At 37.1% G+C, this 21,443-nt stretch overlaps 1 protein-coding gene and 1 long non-coding RNA gene across 5 annotated transcripts in view; both read right to left on the reverse strand.

The window, feature by feature from the left end:
- Positions 1 to 21,443, reverse strand: part of DENND4C (DENN domain containing 4C) — a 147,000-nt gene that overhangs the window by 63,200 nt on the left and 62,357 nt on the right. For all 4 annotated transcript variants that reach the window (XM_050761312.1, XM_050761309.1, XM_050761311.1 and 1 more), the window contains 5 exons: positions 15,917 to 16,155; positions 13,725 to 13,791; positions 12,585 to 12,643; positions 11,490 to 11,634; positions 6,797 to 6,972 (listed from right to left, as the gene is read on the reverse strand). In XM_050761312.1, the coding sequence (XP_050617269.1) occupies positions 6,797 to 6,972; positions 11,490 to 11,634; positions 12,585 to 12,643; positions 13,725 to 13,791; positions 15,917 to 16,155 (686 nt within the window). The remainder of the gene's footprint in view (positions 1 to 6,796; positions 6,973 to 11,489; positions 11,635 to 12,584; positions 12,644 to 13,724; positions 13,792 to 15,916; positions 16,156 to 21,443) is intronic.
- Positions 16,489 to 21,437, reverse strand: LOC126937708 (uncharacterized). The gene is made up of 2 exons (XR_007719822.1): positions 18,810 to 21,437; positions 16,489 to 18,654 (listed from the first exon to the last, which is right to left on the reverse strand). It is a non-coding gene; the product is annotated as an uncharacterized LOC126937708 (long non-coding RNA).

Here is a 21,443-nt window from a genome sequence, read left to right on the forward strand (position 1 = left end):
CACCGTGTTAGCCAGGATGGTCTCGATCTCCTGACCTCGTGATCCTCTGCTGGGGCTACAGGCATGAGCCACCGTGCCTGGCCTCCTATGTAGTCTTTTATTCCTCAACTCCCTCCCACCCTTTCCCCCAAGTCCCCAAAGTCCATTGTATCATTCTTCGCCCCCCTGCCCCCACCCCGAGGGGAAGTCTCACTCTGTTGCCCAGGCTATAGTACAGTGGCACAATCTCAGCTCATTGCAACCTCTTCCTTCCAGGTTCAAGCGATTTTCCTGCCTCGGCCTCCCAAGTAGTTGGCATTACAGGCACATGCCACCACACCCGGCTAATCATTGCATCATTCTTATGCCTTGTGTCCTCATAGCGTAGCTCCCTCAGCTTGGATTTTGATTAGGGGAGGGATCTCCCCTGAGAATTCATTACTGTATGCCTGCCAACTAATGGGTTATGAGTTTGACTGCATGCTACTGGCATGGCACAAGAAACTGTAAGTCAAAATAACTAACTTCAAGTGCTCCCTGGCTTAATGCCACCAGAATGGAAGCAAACATAATATCCTCTCTGTTAAGAATAAATGTCTAATAAAAGAGCTAACACTTCCTTTGTGCCTGGTACTGTTAAAAGACATATTTTAACATCTCTTGAAACTGTGTCTTAAAAGTGATGGCATGTCAAGTTTAACTCTGATCAATTTCTCTTATTTTATGTCATCGCTGTCTAATATTTTAGTGCTATCTTTTAACCCCCTCCCCCAAATAAAATATTGTCATTATTGTCTGGATTATCATCCATTTGTAATCTGGCTCTGACATTTACTGTGTGACTTTGTATAAATCACTCAACTCGTCTGTTACTCAATTTTCTGATCTACAAAATGAGGACTGATAATGTACCTAATACACAGGGCTGCTGTAGGTAGATGAAATGCATCTCATTTAACCTAAAGGGCCATTAATTGTAAAATTTATTGTTTTTGTACCAGTAAAAGAGGATGTTGCCAATTAAAGTATTTTAAAGTCTACTTAACTGCTTGAAAAAAGAGTAAAATATTAATTTCAAGTTCTAAGCACCCATATTAAAAAATTAAGAGCAATCATTAAAGGAACATAAATATGAAATTATACATATATATACACACACACACACACATATAATATAACATTTAGGTAAGCAGACGGGAAAAAAACAATAATTCATTCAATCTGAAAGAGAGAAAAGAATAACAGCAAAACAAAAAGGACAAAATGAGACAGAAATATTCAAATATATAACAATACATGTAAATTAATGGATTCTTCAACAAAAAGACAAATGTTAGATTGGATTTCTAATGCCAGTTATATACTATACACAGAATATCTGAAATTAAAAGGATGGGAAAAGATATACCAAAGATAATATATCTAACATAATGTATTAATGAGAAGAAAAGCACAAACTAACAACAAGAGCATCAGTGATTTTTTTTAAAGTAGCTACAAGATAAAAGTATTCATTTAACTGCAGAACCATTTTGAACTTGAGTGTCCCTCATAACACAGCCTTAATTAAGTACATAAAGCAAATGTCCAAATAACTATAAAATGCATTTGACAAATCCACCATCACACTGGGAGTTTTAAAACTTTAATATGATCACACAGCTCAAAAATAACTTACACACATACACACACCCTTGTTCCACGTCTGATCAGTTCCCTCACCCCCATAATACATAATCACTAGTTTCTTGAGCATATTTTAATGTGTCTTTATTCCAAAACTAGCAGATACAAGTAAATACAACTATTCCCTGCCTTTTCTTTTGCGCAAGTAGCAGCACACTGCAATACACAATTACCACCTTGATTTTTTTCATTTAATAATGTATCTTTTGTAGCCAGGCAGGGTGGCTCACACCTGTAATCCCAGCACTTTGGGAGGCTGATGTAGGCATATCACTTTAGGCCAGGAGTTTGAAACCAGCCGGGCCAACATGGCGAAACCTCATCTCTGTCATAACTACTCAAATGTGCTGTTGCATCATGAAAGCAGGCATGGACCATATGTAAATGAATGAGCATGGCTCTGTTCCAATAAAACTTTATTTACAAAAACAAGCTTTGGGCCAGATGTCAATCCCTGCTGTATACCAATAATCATAATTTATGATAAACTGCTCAAAGCATCCCCTTTGAAATTAGAAACAAGACAAGATACCAACTATAACTACTTATATTCAACATTACACTAGTGATCCTAGCTGGAGAATTAAGACAAAAAAATTTAAAATACATTAGGATAGTGTAAGTAGAGAAATGTGATGTTTATAGGCAGAAAATTGAAGACAATATACAAATTAAGAGAATTCAACTAAGTTGTTAGATATAAGGCCGCTATATAAAAACCAACTACATTTCCCAGCAACAAGTAGAAAGTCTAATTAAAAATACCATTTACAGTAGCAATAAAAACTGAAAGATACTTAGGAACAAATAAGTCTAACAAAAGATGTGAATTATCTTTCTGGAGAAAACACAAAGTTTACTGAAAAATTTTGAAAGATCAATGAAATGAAATACCACATTCATGGGTCATATTTCTTGTGCATATTTTCAATGTATGTCAAAAAGGTATCATCTGCCTCCAAACGAATCTATAAATACAATAAAATTCTAACAAAAATCCCAATGTAATTTTGTGTAGAGCTTAACAAGATGGTATTAAAATTTATATGGAAAAACAAAAGACCAAATGGAGTGAAAACAATTTTCAAAAAGAACAGGAGTAAGGGGATTCGCCACGGACACTGCCAAAAGGTCTCATACCATGACTTTTTAAAACAGTTTTATTAAGATATAAAGTCATATGCCATACAATTCACCCACGTGACATGTGCAATTCAATGGTTTTTATTATATTCACGGAATTGTGTAACCACCACTACAATCAATTTTTTTTTTTTTTTTTTTTTTTTTTGAGAAGGAGTTTTGCTCTTGTTCCCCAGGCTGGAGTGCAATGATGCGATCTCATATCACTGCGACCTCTGCCTCCCAGGTTCAAGCAATTCTCCTGCCTCAGCCTCCCGAGTAGCTGGGATTACAGGCATGCGCCACCACGCCTGGCTAGCTTTGTTATTTTAGTAGAGACGGGGTTTCTCCATGTTGGTCAAGCTGGTCTCAAACTCCCGATCTCAGAAGATCCACCCGCCTCAGCCTCCCAAAGTACTGAGATTATAGGCATGAGCCACTGCTCCCAGCCTACAAGCAATATTAGAATATTTTCATCACCTCAAAAAGAAATCCCATAGTCACTTAGTTTCCAATACTCCCATCCTCTCCATTCCAAGGCAATCACTAATCAATCTACTTTCTGCCTCTAAAGATTTGCCTGCTTTGGACATTTCATATAAATTAAATCATAATATAAGGTCTTTTAACATAATGTTTTCAAGGTTCATTCATGTTGTAGACAACTTAATTTTAAAGCCATTAAGATAGTATACTACTGGCAAGAGATTGAAAAAAATCAAAGGAAAAGAATAAGCCCGGATACATATCTATACAAATATAGAAAGTGATATGTCACATCAAGTTTAGCTGAATTAAATAACTAAATGAGACAGGTAAACCTCACAACTTAAAAAATAACCATGATAGTATTTCATGGCCTCAAGGTGAAATATTTCATATATAAGAATCAAAAACAGTACTCCATAAAGAGAAATTTAAAATTTGATAAATTAAAATAAATCTCTGTTTATCAAAAGACACCAAAAACAGAATGGAATGACAGGTCACAATGTGGGAGAAGCTATTTGGAATGCATACAGCAGACCAATAATTAATTCCTGATTATATATACAATTTCTACAAATCAAAAGAAAAAGACAATCTAACAGCAAAACGCACCAACAAAAGGAACATCCAATTCACAGGAGAGGAAAACCAAGGAGCACAAAGGTATGCAAATGCTGCATTTGCTACTAATTAAGGAAATGTGAATTAAAGCCACAGTGAAATACCATTACCATCAAATTGGTAAAAAATGTAAAAGTCTGACCGCAAGTGTTGGCAAGGATATGAAACAAAAAGAACTTTCATCTGCTGAGGACAGAGCAAACTTGGGAGAGTAATCTGGTATTAGTTATTAAGTTGAAAATGCTCATTCCCTACCAAGCAACATTAGCGCTTCCAGGTATATGCTTCAGAGGAATTCCTGAGCATATACTCAAGGAAATATATACAATGATGATCAGAACAGCCTTGTTTCTAACATCAAAGATCTAGATACAACCTAAATGTCCATCGACATTGATCACCATTGAAAATGAACTGGATGAACCTCACAAAGAATGGTAAGCAAAAAAGCAATTCACAGAAAACTATTCAAGTAGAAAAAAATGTGTAAGTATGCAAAACAACATTTTATTTAGATTAATACATATATAATAAATGTTTTAAAAATACATGTGCATGATAAACTCCAAATCTAAGATGATGGTTGGATTTGGAATTTATCCCAGATGATGGTTGGATCTGGAGCTCCTCTCTGGGAGACAGGAACAAAATATGGTTATGGAGGACTATCTAGAGATTTCAAATTTATTGCTAATATTTTCTTTTTTTTTTTTTTTTTTTGAGACAGAGTCTCCCTCTGTCACCCAGGCTGGAGTGCAGTGGCATGATCTCCGCTCACTGCAACCTCTGCCTCCTGGGTTCAAGCAATTCTCTTGCCTCAGACTCCCAAGTAGTGGGGATTACAGCTGCCCACCACCATGCCTGGCTAATTTTTGTAGTACAGATGGAGTTTCACCATGTTGGCCAGGGTGGTCTCGAACTCCTGACCTCAGGTGATTCGTCTGCCTCGGCCTCCCAAAGTGCTGGGATTACAGGTATGAGCCACCGTGCCCGGCCTATTAATAAAGTTGTGGTGAATAGATACAAGTTATTTACATTATTCTGTACAATTTGGAGGCTTTTTTTTTTTTTGAGACAGAGAGTCTTGCTGTTACCCAGGCTGCAGTACAGTGGGGTGAACATAGCTCACTGCAGCCTCGACCTCCTGGACTAAAGTGATCTTTCCTCCTCAGCTGCCTGTGCACTATGGGCACGCACTACCACTCCTGGCTAATTTTTTATTTTATATAGATGGAGTCTCACCATGTTGCCCAGGCTGGTCTTAAACTCCTGGGCTCAAGCGATTCTCCAGCCTCAGCCTCCGAACGTACTGAGATTACAGGTGTGAAACACTACACCTGGGCACATTTTATAATTATTTAAACACAACTGAGCAGGCCAGGCATGGTGGCTCATGCCCGTAATCCCAGCACTTTGGGAGGCCAAGGTGGATCACCTGAGGTCAGCAGTTTAAGACCAGCCTGGCCAACACAGTGAAGCCTCATCTCTACTAAAAATACAAAAAAATTAGCCAGGTGTGGTGGCACGCACCTGTAATTCCGCTGCTCAGGAGGCTGAGGCAGGAGAATCACTTGATCCCGGAAGGCGGAGACCGCAGTGAGCCAAGATTGCACAACTGCAACTCTGTTGCCTGGGCAACAGAGTGAGACTCTGTCTCAAAATAAATAAATAAATAAATACAATTGAGCAAACACTTCACATTTGTTTTAGAAAACAATGTTTTGATTACCAGAAGTTTTATAAAAGTTACTCAAAACTGGGCAAAATTAAGACTCTCCATATTATTTTATTCGGAATAATAAATAAAACAAGGTAAAAAATCTGAGTATTAACTTCACAAATAATCATATATAAAAGCAACACCACGAATACATTCCTGAAATAATTGTTTTTCAGGGAGAGTAACCTATAAACAATAAAATGTGTGCCACAAAAAACTATTTAATTCATTCAAGTTGTTCATTACTTTCAAGCTATAAGTAGATCTAAATATACATAAGGAGCTACTACAGTTACACAGTTTCAAAATACAATGGTACATCCATGTCAAAATTATATTTTAAGTTACAGCAAATGTTTTCTTCCTTCCTTAGGCTATTTTTTTGGTTCACATAAAAATATTTTCCCAACGAATTCTACTGTTGGAACTATTTAGGCCTCACCCAAAATATTTCTCTCTTCATTTTCTACCAATCTCAAACAGTAAAGAATAAGTGTTCCACAGCCTGGAAGTTGGCATCAACAAAAGAAAATTTGTAATACTTACTGTCCTTTCCCACTTTTGGTGGGGGAAGGGGTAACCCTTAAACATCCATCCAGAACTATTCCTTTTATTAATGTAGTTTGCTACTCTCTGAACCCTCAGCTGTACCACTGCTGTACTTATCACCTTCAGCAAACACAAACTATAACTGATTTTTAATATAAATTTCTATGCAGTAAAGAACAGATCCTTATAAAATTCAAATCCTGACAACTAAACAAATGGTATACTATCACCCTATACTGTAACTAAACTTTAATCTCCAATGGGTAAACCCATTTTACTTACATACGGATTTTGAATTAAACCTAGAAAGCATATCGTCTCTCGAGCTCTGAAAGCAGTGTTTAACCATTACTTTTCAAACTCATAGTCTCTTCTGATAAACCTAAACATCTCCTGCTTACATTTAACATTGTTATCCAGATATAAACTATCATAATATTGAACATTTTTTTTTTTCCAAATCACACAGCGTTCCCAAATTCTGATACTTGTCCTGGTTGAGAGCCACTGTATTTAAGAGGAAGATTTAACAACTACCAAAAATAGCATATTTCTAGATGCTTTCAAAGAACTATAACTCTTTATAGTGAAAAACATAAATGGGAGATAATATAAAATGAATCAACTTACACATATAACATGTTCGTATCCAAGTCAATGCAAACAACATCTTGTGGTGGGTCATGAAGATCAAAATACCTTGAGTCAACTCCAACTATAAACGGTAAAGGTGCACTAAGCACTGCAGCCAGTGAAAGAGGACAAAGGGGAATATATGGGCACTGCCACTGAAATGGAAAGATCATCTGGGAAAAAAGTTTTAAAAAATTAACCAAATTTTAAATTTGCAGTAAAAATTATATAAGTAACTAGTATTACTGAAAAGGGATCACTGAAAAGCAGTTAATATCACTGTTTTGTTTACCTTAAACTTCATTCCAAAACTAAATGACTATAAAATATTACTAAGCAATACTATGAACAAATGCAATTAAAATTTTCAAGTCATGATGATGATCATTAAACACAACAAAAATACTAACAGCTTTTTGCATATTAATTCTTCTAGTATCTATACAAAGCCCACATTCCAATTTTATGGAGTCAAAATAAGATAAAATGGCCCAAAATATCATAAAACAAACTTATTACCTTTAACTCTTACACATTTCATTCACCTATTAATTCTCAAAATTACCTCAGATCAAAATCCAACTAAAAGCATCAAGAATTTAAAAAAAAACTAATTACTGTCTAGGGAATGCTAATAGTTAATTAAAGAGCTCAACAAAAAAAAATTCTTAACTGTTCAAATAAACATCAGTGATGTCTGGCATCTTAAAAATACTGTCAATAGGCTGGGCACGGCGGCTCACGCCTGTAATCCCAGCACTTTGGGAGGCTGAGGCAGGTGGATCACTTGTGGTCAGGAGTTTGCGACCAGCCTGGCCAATTTTAGAGTTTCTACTAAAACACAAAAATTAGCTGAGTGTGGTGGTGCATGCCTGTAATCCCAGTTATCCTGGAGGCAGAGGCAGGAGAATCGCTTGAACCTGGGAGGCGGAGGTTGCAGTGAGCGGAGTTTGCACCACTACACTCCAGCCTGGGCAACAGAGCAAGACTCTGTTTCAAAAAAAAAAAGAAACAGTCAATATATAAGATATTCCTCTATCTAGACATGAGACAGAAAAAAAAGAGAAAAAAACATTTCTCAAGAATCTTTACCTGTTTTCCTTTACAAAGATTTACTTCAATTGTATCATTTGTGCTTTTCTTAAAAAAAAAAAAAAAAAAGTTTTGATGTTTTTTAAAAAAAGACTAAAACATGTTAAGGCCTAATGCAGTGACTCTCAACACTTTGGGAGGCGGAGGCAGGAGGACTGCTTGAGGCCAGGAGTTCAAGGCCAGCCTGGACAACAGAGTGAGACCCTCATCTCCATAAAAAATAAATAAGTAAATGAATAAATTTAAAAAAAATTTAATAATTAGCTAGTACTAAAATTTTACTGATGATAATTTTTTTCTTCTACTATAAAAATCCCTGTTATCTTTTAAGGTCGAGTTCAATTATCACCCTTATCTGTCATCATTCACCCCAAAGAAATGCCTATAACACTTACTACCTCTGCCAGCTATTACAAAGGGTTATTCAGGATTGGAATTTTGTCTTCAAACATTTATTTAGTTAATATTTGAGCACTTGCTATGTACCAATTACTGTTCTACATAATGAGATCTTAACAATAAATGAAAGAGATCACTCTCCTCATGAGGTTAATAGTTTAAGAGTCAGCAACTTTTTCTGTGAAAGACAGTAAATATTTTAGGCCTTGTGAGCCACATTGTCTCTGTCACAACCATTTAACTCTGCTGTCATGCATGAAAGCAGTCATAGGCAATATATGAATAAATGGCCTATGTTCCAATAAAACTTTATAGAAACAAGTGGCAGGCAGGATTTGGCAGGCAGGATTCAGCCATCATTTGCAAACACCTTGTCTAGCAGAAAGAGAGAAAATAAATGAAAGACATAATAAATAAAATATTATGTTATAGGTTGAACATCCCTAACCTGAAAATCCAAAATCCAAAGTGCTGCAAAATCCAAAACTTTTTGAGCACCAACATGACACAGAAAATAAATTGCTCATAGAAGCATTTAGGACTTCGGATTTTTAGATTAGGGATGTTCAACCAGCGTGTATTCTGCAAACATGCCAAAATCCAAACAATCCTAAATCCAAAGCACTTCTTTCCAAGCATTTTAGACAAGGGATACTCAACCTGTATGTCAGGAAGTAATAAGTGCTACGGGGAAAAAAAAAAAAAAAAAAAAAAAAAGGAAAAGTAAAGCCAAGTGAAGGACATTAGAGTTCAGAGCAGGAGAGAGGAAAAGCAGGTTGTATTAGGACAAACAGGACAGGCCTCATTAATAAAGTGACAACAGAGCTGAAACCTGAAGAAGGTGAGAGATTTAGCCAACGGGATATATAAGAGAAGAGTGCTTCAATGAGAAGGAACAGCTAGGGCAAAGGCCTTAAGGCATGGGGAATGCCTAATGCTCCCAGGAAGGTAAGGCCAAAATGCTGGAGAAGAATGAGCAAGAGTAAGAGTAGTGGAAAATAAGATCAGATTGCTGAGGGGCAAAGCCACTCACAAAGGACCCTGCAAGGACTTCAGATTTCTTGAGTGACAATTATCTTCTATTCAACAAAAGGTGTGTTACAACTGCAACTATCTAAGAAATCTTAGAAAAAAAGCTATGTGCTAGCAAAACATGATATCCTTCTCTTCACTTTTGCCTTTTGCAACACTATAGGGTCACTTTTTATAAAGTACTTGTACATTTCATCAATCTTTGCTATGGGTCTCCATTAATTCTTTGATATTCTTTGATATTTAAATCATTCTCCTTTTGAAGCATTTGTTTTGTGACCATTCTTTTCCATGTTCTCTTCTTCAAATGGTAATTGGCATAACTACCAAATCATGACTTATAAATAATTTTGCATGCAATTCAGACAGCTCTCCAACATCAGTTGCATAAACCTCATATACTCTGGCATTTTTCATATGATTACCAATTCCATGAGCACTTTTTTCAACTGTTCTTGCACCATATTACTGAAATCCATCAAGAGACTTGGCCACCACGATTCTGACAAACAGGATTGAATAAACACTAATGTTTTAGTAAGGAATATTTGGGTGGGAACTTTTTTTTTTTTTTGAGACGGAGTCTTGCTCTGTCGCTAGGCTGGAGTGCAGTGGTGCAACCTCAGCTCATAGCAACCTCCACCTCCCGGGTTTAAGCGATTCTCCTGCCTCAGCCTCCCGAGTAGCTGGGACTACAGGCATGAGCCACCACATCCAGCTAATTTTTGTATTTTTAGTAGAGATAGGGTTTCACCATGTTGGCCAGGATGGTCTCGATCTCTTGACCTCGTGATCCACCTGCCTTGGCCTCCCAAAGGCTGGGATTACAGGCGTGAGCCACTGCGCCTGGCCTGGGTGGGAACTTTCTAAAACTGGTCAGTTCATTAACAAATATTTTCATATTCTAACAACTTTTGCCTTCACACACAACTGTGATAACTTGGAAAAGTAATACTTAATGAGGATCCTCCTAGAAGCTGTCTCATATGGTTACTATTGTTTTCAGTCCAACAGCACTTCTCCAACCAGATTAAGATCTTGGAGACATACCCTATTTGCTGTTTTAACAAGTATTTATTGAGGGCCTACTCTGTGCTAGGCAACTGTAACAAGTGCTGAAAATACAGGAGTAAATAAGAGATTAGGTCCTTACTCCCAGGAGACTTACATTCTTAAAATGGGGAAGGGAAAAGAGGAGAGTCAGCTATTTTAAATTAAACAACTAATGGGTGATAGGGTTGGAGAAGTGGAATATCTAAAGTTCTACACAATGGCCTATAAAGCCCTATACAATCAGACTTCATTTTTTTTTTTTTTTTTTTTGAGACGGAGCCTCACTCTTGTTGCCCAGGCTAGAGTGCAATGGTGTCATCTCAGCTCACCGCAACCTCCGCCTCCTGGGTTCAAGCAATTCTCCTGCCTCAGCCTCCCAAGTAGCTGGGATTACAGGCGTGTGCCACCATACCCAGCTAACTTTGTATTTTCAGTAGAGAGGGGTTTCTCCATATTGGTCAGGCTCGTCTCGAACTCCTGATCTCAGGTGATCCGCCTACCTCGGCTTCCCAAATTGCTGGGATTACAGGCGTGAGCCACTGTGCCTGTCAATCAGACTTCATTCTAAGTGCAATGGGAAGCCAAAGGGTTTTAAGCAGGGAACAACGTTAATAACAATTTAACAATTTAATTTTACTTACACTTTACACAAGAGCTTAGCCTCTGTATATTATCCTATTTCACAATCACTTAGAATTTCCTATATATTCCTGATTCACAATTATTAAAAGTTGAAATAGGGAGAAATTAACCATGTAATCATTTGCATAATTTTAGAACAGCTGAAATTGGCCAGAGCCTCTCAATACAATCAGCTTCATTCTCAGGTTTTATTATACAATCATATAGTTTTTACTCTGGGAAGAACTCTAAAATATGAAAAATTGGAAATTGACATTTTTCCTAAAATAGATATCACCTTTGTTTTCTTTATACTTCCTACTTCTCTTTGCCAGCAGATTATATTCAACTTTTACCGGGCGGGTAATTTTTCAAAGTTACTTTTTGAAAATTTGTTGTTGCTTTCAAAGTTGCTGTTTTTGAAGGAAATTTCCCTTTGGAGTAAAAATTATCTGTCAGTAATTTTGTACTAAAAGGAAAATTCTATACTTACAGCTACAACAGCTTCAGCTACCCCAGTCAAGACAGCTGGCCTAAGAGAATGCAGCAGAATTTTACTCTCAAGTAAAACAAAGAGCAGCAGTGTTGCACAATTCTCAGGACCCAGATTCATTAGCAAGGTGCTAAAGTTGGCTCCACTAGGAAAAAAAAGAGAAAAATAGATCACTGTGAACTATTTTGCTAAGACATGTTAAGATTTGCTTATTAAATTATTTCTTAAGTATTAACAGATTGAGAGTCTAGTGTTAATTTCAAGTCTTTACTTGTTTATCAATGAAAAGTAGCAAATTTAATAAGATAGATAACTGGGAGATTTAAATTCATCCTCTGGTAATAAAAGGAATTTATCAAGAAAGATTTTCCTGAACAGCCATTTGAGTTGAACTCAGAAGAAAGGAGACAAGGATAGGAGTGAAGGGGTGACAGACAATATATGAAAGGGACCCGGGGCAAGAAAAAGCTGTTGTCATAGCCAAGAAATTGAAATAAATCTATTGTGACTAAAGCGTAGTAAGGGAAAGGATGAAAACAGCAACAGATTAGGCTGAAATTGAAATATACTATTATATTTGCATTTTCAAAAGGACACACTGGCTACAGGGTGGATAAAGAACTGAAGGAAGATGAGTAAAAAGGTACCAGTTAAGAGGCTAGTAGTGAGGTAGTCTGGTAAGACATCATGGAAGTCCACTATGATGCAGATGAAAAGTAGTAAATGGATTCGAGATATTTAGAAAGCAAAAATCAGCTCACCTTAAACCTTTAGTTATGAACTGGATATGGGAAGGGGAGATGAGAAGAAAAGGGAAGTGTCCTCTACATCCAATCTTGCAACTATAACTCTCTGAATTGTTCACATTTATAAAACAGCCCCACCATCCATCTAGCTATCAAAGTCAGAAACATTAAGGCTGTTTTTGCCTAGTTTTAACTAATAAAGTTAATTGTAAAATAACAATTAATAAAGTTAATTGTTAATAAAGTTAATTGTTATTTTACAATTAACTTTATTATACTAATCACTAAAATATTTTAAAGCATTCTGCTCCAAGTGAATACATATATCATTCTAAATACCAGTAATTACCTTAGTGGTAAAGGTGTAGAAACTGGCTGTGATAATATTAATGCATCATGGACTGACAGCTTAAAAAAAAAAAAAAAGATAAATTAACCAAAACAAGATATAAGTTTCAAAACTACTTGTGAAATCTATATATTTAGATCAAAGGTAATACTGAAAACAATAATTTAATATGCAAACATGCTTTTTGAAACGTACTAAAATATAAAATGATAGCTGTATTTACTCAGAAGTGTTACATTAGTTCTTTTTCAATAAATGGTTAATTTGAATTTTGATTCACTTAATTGGTTAAAGTACAATTATTTAAAATTTATGGAATTACTGCTTCAGAAAAGCTTCAAATTCATTTACTCAACAGACTGTAGGCACTTGGCAGTTGCTTCACACATTAATACTTGCAGAACTGAAATAACATTCAATATCAACAATATCTGACTTAATCCCACCATACATAATGTTAAGAATGTCTTAGAAAAACTTTTAAATGGCTTCCTTCTATAGATCAGTGCTACTCAAAGTATGTTAAGTATGCCAGTATGTTAATTGCTATGGTCCAGAAAGATATAGTATACAAATGAAGAGCAAACCACTAAGCAACTTTTATGACAATCTGACCTCTCTCCCATATCCAAGCACGTAATCAGTGGAACTATTATTATAGAGAGGGTAAAGACCTGTTCGTGTTGCATATGTCACAAGCTGTATAACTACCTACGTCTGCTACTTACTGAAAATAAAAAACTGGTCCTTTAGCATAGTACTATTATAGACCTTGTTTAAGTTAACCCCCTCCAACCATTGCTCATTTCATATTTAATATTTATTAGAGAATCTGATATTAAGAACATGCTCAAACATAATCCTGGGTTTTACATTATTAAAATTAGCTACACAAAGGCCATGCATGGGCCAAAAATGAAAATGTTATGAACCAAGGGTCATAATTATTCCAATTCTGTACATTCAAATCCAAAACCCAGTAAGAAAGGATGTTCAGTAAAGCTACAAAGCACAGAAAATCCAAGGATTTTACGAATGCATATTGCTCCACCTCAAACCCAAAGGTATATAGAATCCACTCTGCAATGACTGGGGTGAGCATATGCAAAGTTCTCCCCAAATATACTCTCTTTTGGTTACCTGGACAAGGATTCTCGGTCTTTGTGGTGAAGGAAAAGGGATGTTTTGCATAAAATGTGAAATGTGCCTAGAAAAAAAATTTGAAATAAATATCATAATTACTTTTCTAAAACGCATCACAGGTTTTAACAAATCTTAAATATCACTATATATCATCCCAGATATGACATGGCCATTTATCTAAAATGTAGGCTAAGTAAGTAAATTTGCTTAGTGTAAACGAATTTATCCATGTCCATCAAACTTCTGAAATACACAATGTATTTCCTGACTTCTATTCCCATCCCCTATCATTACCAGATGAATAAAAATAACATAAAAACAGTTTTCATGAAAGGAGTGAATTTTTATAGCCCTGGTTATCCGTGCCAGTACAGGGAGCAACTAACTGTGCTATAACGAATTTACACTAAAACTGAATTTAATCCCAGATTTACTACTCTAACATTGGATGAACCACCTACCCATTCTATTTCTGCACCTATAATAATTACTTCTTAAGTTTCTCCAAAGTTTAGAGCTTCTTAGGAGCCACAAAAATGCAACATATTACTTCAACTGAAAAAGATATTGATTATATACATTGATTTTATTTTCACAAGCTATCCATAGAATCTTAATTTTTCAAAAGGTTGCTAACTTGTCACTAACATTACATTTTACTTCAAAAAACTTCAAATTAATCTGACAGCTGAATGTTAAACCCAGAACTATAAATCATTAAATTGCCATTTCGAGAGTGCAAAATGAAAGTTGCAACCATATTTCAATATCAAATTATGATGAGTTTATGCACAGTACTTTACTCTTTTAAAAGGTGATTTTTGGACAGCATTATTTTTAAACCTGTGCATAATTACCCCTACCTTATCCACTAAACTAGTATGTTTCACTGATATTCTTTCTGCTATAATGTAAAAGTTCTGAAATTGTAAGAAACATCTACGTTTACACATACTTTAATGCATTACAGAAAGCTCTTGACACTTTTTGGTTTGTCAGCAGGATACACAAATTATAAACTATCATAAACAGAAGTCAGTGTGCCACTAGAAATCAGAAAAGATCATTTAAAAAAGAGTAGCTCAACATACAATTTTCTTGCTTAGGAAAGATTGCATGACAAAAAGAATTACAAACTAAAGAGAAAGCTCAAAGAATTTCTGTCATTGCTAAAACAAAAACTTCACTTTTAACATCAATTAACTTATTCTTACTAATTTCGACATCACTTTAGAGAGGTATTATGGTTAGATTTTGGAATGGCATGGCCGGGCGCGGTGGCTCAAGCCTGTAATCCCAGCACTTTGGGAGGCCGAGACAGGTGGATCACGAGGTCAGGAGATCGAGACCATCCTGGCTAACACGGTGAAACCCCGTCTCTACTAAAAAATACAAAAAAATAGCCGGGCAAGATGGCGGGCGCCTGTAGTCCCAGCTACTTGGGAGGCTGAGACAGGAGAATGGCGTGGACCCGGGAGGTGGAGCTTGCAGTGAGCTGAGATCCGGCCACTGCACTCCAGCCTGGGCGACAGAGCGAGACTCTGTCTCAAAAAAAAAAAAAAAAAAAAAAAAGATTTTGGAATGGCCACTTGTATGGGTGGGTGGGTGGGTGGGTGTGTGTGCAGCAATAACTATTTGTCTCTCAGTTATTAGAGAATAAATAGGAAGAAGAACACTCACAATATAATTTATGTAAGTTACTTCTTCAGGTGAATTCTCAAAAGATTATTATTTGGCCATCCTTGCCACTACTATCCAATTTTAAGCTCACAGTCAATGATTGAGGTGAAGAAGGGAGTAAGTAAAAAGTTGGTGGCTCATGCCTGTAATCCCAGCACTTTGGGAGGCTGACGCAGGTGGATCATGAGGTCAGGAGTTCAAGACCAGCCTAGCCAAGATGGTGAAACTCCGTCTCTACAAAAATTAGCCAGGCGTGGTGGCGGGTGTCTGTAATCCCAGTTACTCGGGAGGCTGACAAAGAGAATTGCTTGAACCCAGGAGGTGGAGGTTGCAGTGAGCCGAGATGGTGCCACTGTACTCCAGCCTGGGTGATGTCTCAAAAAAAAAAAGTTGGGTAAACGTAGCCTTCCTTCCCTTCCAACTTTGCTGCTAAAAGTTACACAAACAATCAAACATATATATTTATATACCCAGTTTTCCACCAGCCATCTTTCTAATCATATACATACTTTTCAATGGGAAGAGGATGTGGTCCAGACACAGAAAGTTTGTAGATAAACATAAGAAATTTCCTAAAAGCTTCAAAAAAAGGCCAGTGTGAGAGTAAACAAATGCATTTGTTTGTATTGATGGATTTGGAGACCATTTTTCTCTCCACAGGCGTCAATAGGCCCAGTTGCATAAGCTGTTTCTCTGATAGAAGTTCCCGAGAGTAAGGTTCATAAAACTGAATGGCAGCTCCATATACCTAAAGAGTAAGAGAATTCTGTTATAAGATTTGAGTTTGTTTGAAAAAAAAATAGCTTCTCTTTTTCTCTTATTACACAAGAAATATTTGCTTGGAGTATACTTATACAGATAAATTACGGGAAAAAAAAAAAAACTCACCCAAATTTCTACCCCAGAGATAACCAGATTTTGATATAAATCCCTCAAGATTTTTTCCACAGAATTTTATACATTCAACTATAAATCTTATACAAAAAGGGACGGTAACCTCTTATAACTTGCTTTCATTTTTAAAATGAAAGCATTAGAGAATGAACTCTAATGGCCTCACTCAACTTAGTTTTTTGTGTGATTTTTCTTTTTTCTTTCTTTCTTTCTTTTTTTTTTTTTTTTGAGATAGAGTCTCACTCTGTCACCCAGGCTGGAGTACAGCAGCGTAATCTCAGCTCACTTCAACCTCCACCTCCCAGGTTCAAGTGATTCTCCTGCCTCAGCCTCCCGAGTAGCTGGGACTACAGGCGAATGCCACCACACCCAGCTAATTTTTTTTTTTCCTTTTTTTTGAGACGGAGTCTTGCTGTGTCACCCACACTGGAGTGCAGTGGCGCGATCTCAGCTCACTGCAAGTTTCGTATCCTGGGTTCACGCCATTCTCCTGCCTCAGCCTCCCAAGTAACTGGGACTACAGGTGCCCGCCACCACGCCCAGCTAATTTTTTGTATTGTTAGTAGAGACAGGCTTTCACCATGTTAGCCAGGATGGTCTTGATCTCCTGACCTCATGATCCACCCACCTCAGCCTTCCAAAGTGCTCGGATTACAGGCGTGAGCCACTGCACCCGACCTAACTTTTTGTATTTTTAGTAGAGATGGGGTTTCACCGTGTTAGCCAGGATGGTCTTGATCTCCTGATCTGGTGATCCACCCGCCTCGGCCTCCCAAAGTGCTGGGATTAGAGGCGTGAGCCACTGCGCCTGGCCTGTGATTTTTTTAAATTGGGGTAAAATATACATAACATAAAACCTTAACCATTTTCAAGTGTACAATTCACTGGTATTAAGTACCTTCACACTGGAGTGCAACCAGTTATCACTATTCATTTCCAGAACTTTTTCATTACCTGCCCCCCAAACAAAAGCTCTGTAACCCTTAAATGGTAACTTCCCATTCTCTGGCCCTCAATCCAAGTCCCTTTGTAATCTCTATTGCACTTCCTGTCTCTATAAGGGTAGCTATTCTAGGTACCTCCTATAAGTGGAATCATACAAAATTTATTCTTTTGTGTCTGGCTTATTTCACTTAGAATAATGTTTTTAAGATTCACCTATATTGTAGCACATACCTGATTTTCATTCCTTGTTAAGGAATAAATCATAATTCCATCATATCTATATACCATATTTTGTGTATCCATTCATACGTTGATGCACGTTTGGGTTGTTTCCACCTTTTGCCTATTGTGAATAACCCTGCTAAAACATTGGCATACAAGTATCTGTTTGAGTCTCTGCTTTCAATTATTCTGGGTACATGCCTAGGCATGAAACTGCTGGATCGTATGGTAATTCTGTGTTTAACTTTTGGAGGAGTTGCAGCAGCAGCATTTGACTTTCTCATCAGCAATGTTCACAGGTTCAATTCCTCCCCACCCTCACCTCATATGACACAAGACAGAGCTGACACTCCTCTGAAATTCTTTATTCCTTTGCTGTCTTTGACAGTACAAATTTCTCTTTGTTTCATGGCTACTTCTCTCTTTCCTATACTAGATCCAATTATGTCACCCCCCATCATTTAAATACTAGCATTCCCTAAGGTTCTAGCTTCACACTTCTATTTGGAAAATTTCATTCTCTCACGGTTTTAACTATAATCATTATACTAACAGAACACAAATCTTTATCTCTAGGTCTACCTGATCTCTCCCCTGAACCTCAGACTCCTATTTTCAAAATGACTACTCAATAATCTCCACTTGGATGTCGTACAGGCATCCCAAACCAATATTTTCAAAAGTGAACTCATTATCTAAATACTTCATCCAATATTCCTGATCTTACTCAGTTACGCTACACAATTCCCAAGCTAGAAACTTCGAAGTCATGCTCAATTCCACTTCCACTTACCACATATCAAAGCAACTACTGAAGCCCTAACTGGTCTCAAGTCAGAAGAGAAAGTATTTTAGTGAAAAGTACACTGAAGAAACAGTCCTTCAGAGGCAACATCTGATCCTTCAAAAGTTCCTCATTACAGGTAAAATGCCACAGTCCATATAAGTGGCAAGATGCTCTCAATTCCTAATAGTACCTGCTGTTGTTGTTCAACAATACAGAGCTACCAGGCACACAGACTAGTTCATAATTTTGTGCCTTTGTATATTTTGTTTAGCCTTGGTACTTCCTCTGATCTGCCCATTCCTTAATACCCATCCCTTCTCCCAACAATCAATCCTTACTTCTGTATTTTATAAATCTTGCCAACTGTTTAGTCATTATATATATCACAGGAACCCTTGCCTTTACACACACAACATTCCCAGATACAATTATTTCAAAGTGATCTCAAAGGTTTTAACCCACCACCTTCTCCCAACAATCAATCCTTATTTCTGTATTTTATAAATCTTGCCAACTGTTTATTCATTATATACATATATAACAGTAACCCTTACCTTTACACACACAACATTCCCAGATACAATTATTTCAAAGTGATCTCAAAGGTTTTAACCCATCCCCTTCTCCCAACAATCAATCCTTACTTCTGTATTTTATAGATCTTGCCAACTGTTTATTCATTATATATATCACAGTAACCCTTACCTTTATACACACAACATTCCCAGATACAATTATTTCAAAGTGATCTCAAAGCTTTTAACAAGCAATGACAAATGTATAAACATACATTTTACACACCTCAATGCTTACATGTCAATATCCCCTAAACAATGAATAAGCCAAGCAGATCACCCAGTACTCACATCTCAAATGAGACTTTATTGTTCTCTACTGCCAAAGTATATTAGGTAACTAATGTTTGAAGATCTTAAAATTTTCAGTTATATTTACTACTTTCAGCAGGATAAATTGTAAACGATTATTAAGCTAACAAGTTAGCAGTGGGCAATCAAGTTAATATTGACCTTCACTCAGTATTTTCTGTGTTCCAGGCACTATGCTGGATACTTTACATGTATTATCTTTAACACAGTGGTTGTAAAGGTGTAGCCTGTACCTGTAGAATGAGGTCACAGATGTATTTTGTCTCATCCGCATGAGTCAGTTCAGATTATATATTTTTTCAATAAAATCACCTGTTTTATTAAATTTCTTTAGAACATTTTCAATTTTTGCTGGGCGCGGTGGCTCACGCCTGCAATCCCAGCACTTTGGGAGGCTGAGGCGGGTGGATCACCTGAGGTCAGGAGTTCAAGACCAGCCTGGCCAACATGGTGAAACCCCATCTCAACTAAAAATACAAAAATTAGCCGGGCATGGTGGCAGGTGCCTGTAATCCCAGCTACTTGGGGGGTCAAGGCAGGAGAATCACTTGAACCCAGGAGGCAGAGGTTGCAGTGAGCCGAGATTGTGCCATTGCACTCTAGCCTGGGGGACAAGAATGAGACTTTGTCTCAAAAAAAAGAAAGTTTTCAATTTTTAAATTTCTACTGCTATCAGCTTTTTATTCTGAATATTGTTTATTTTTGCCTTATTTATAAATCAGCTTATGTCATTATTACTGTTATATACAATATATGTTTTACATAAAACAATAAATGTCTTTTCTCTCTAGCTGTTTTGTCTCTGCTATTCCATGATAGCACTATGATATAAAAAGAGGTGGGACAGGCCAGGCATGGTGCCTCACACCTGTATAATCCCAGCACTTTGGGAGGCTGAGGTGGGTGGATCACTTTAGGTCAGGAGTTCAAGACCAGCCTGACCAACAGGGTGAAACCCTGTCTCTACTAAAAAAAAAAAAAAATACAAAATTAGCTGGGCGTGGTGGCACATGCCTGTAATCCCACTGCTTAGGAGACTGAGGCAGGAGAATCACTCAAACCTGGCAGGCGGAGGTTTCAATGAGCCGAGATCGCGCCACTGCCCTCCAGCCTAGGCAACAAGAGTGAAACTCTATCCCGCCCCCCCCCCCCAAAAAGAGGTGGGATTACTATTTACTTATTTGTTTGTTTATTTTTCTCTGTTGAAAGATTCAGAGTACATCTTTAATCTGGAGACTCAATTTTTTCATCAACCGTGGAAAACTCTCAACCATTAGCTCTTAGGATCCTTTTCTAGTCTCTCCTTCTGTAACTCATTAAATATCTGTTAGACCTTCTAGTTATATCTGCTACATTTTTAAACTCCTTTTATGTTTTACATTTGTATGTACCACATTTAAGGTAACCTATCTTCCACTTCATTAATTATCCCTTCATGTATGTCTTATCTCTGCTTTTTCTTTTCTTTTTTTTTTTTAACAAAGAGTATCGCTCTAGAGCCCAGGCTGGAGTGCAACAGTGCAGTCTCAGCTCATTGCAACCTCTGTCTCCTGGGTTCAAGCAATTCTCATGCCTCACCTTCCTGAGTAGCCGGGATTACAGGTGTATACCACCAAGCCTGGCTAATTTTTTGTATTTTCAGTAGAGACGGAGTTATGCTATGTTGTCCAGGCTGGCCTTGAACTCCTGGTCTGCAGTGATCCACCTGTCTCAGCCTCCCAAAGTGCTGGAATTGCAGGCGTGAGCCACCGCACCTGGCCTTATCTCTGCTGTTTAACCCACTCACTGAATTTTTAATTTTAAGGACCATATTTTTCATTTCTAAACACTCGATTCTTTTCCCAATCTATTCATTTTTCAAAATATCCTGTTCCTTCCTTGGTATTTTGAGCCCCTCCATTAGTTCGTAAGTCATCTGAATGATATTTTAACTTATAACATCCTTTATATTGTCATTCTGTCATTTCAATGTCGTGAGGGTCTAACCCAGCTTTTTAATTGTGTCTGTTGATTCTTTCTACGGTACCTATGTCCTCCATCTGTCATAATCATCTCATCTTGACACCTGGGTTTTGAAGGTGTCTATCCAGAAAGACTTTATCTTTGCTTCTGTAGAAGTTCCAGAGGTATCAATATCCCTGATAGCAATTTTCATGTTGATTTCTCATCTTGGAGATGACAGTGTAAATTTAAACCAAAATGTATCATGTCCAAATAATCCTAACATTCAAATAAAACTTAACCTTTTTATGAAATAAAAACATGGACAAAATGCATTTAATCGCTGAGGCAAAAACATAC

This window comes from Macaca thibetana, chromosome 15, assembly GCF_024542745.1.
Source record: "Macaca thibetana thibetana isolate TM-01 chromosome 15, ASM2454274v1, whole genome shotgun sequence".
Classification (NCBI taxonomy): Eukaryota; Metazoa; Chordata; class Mammalia; order Primates; family Cercopithecidae; genus Macaca; species Macaca thibetana.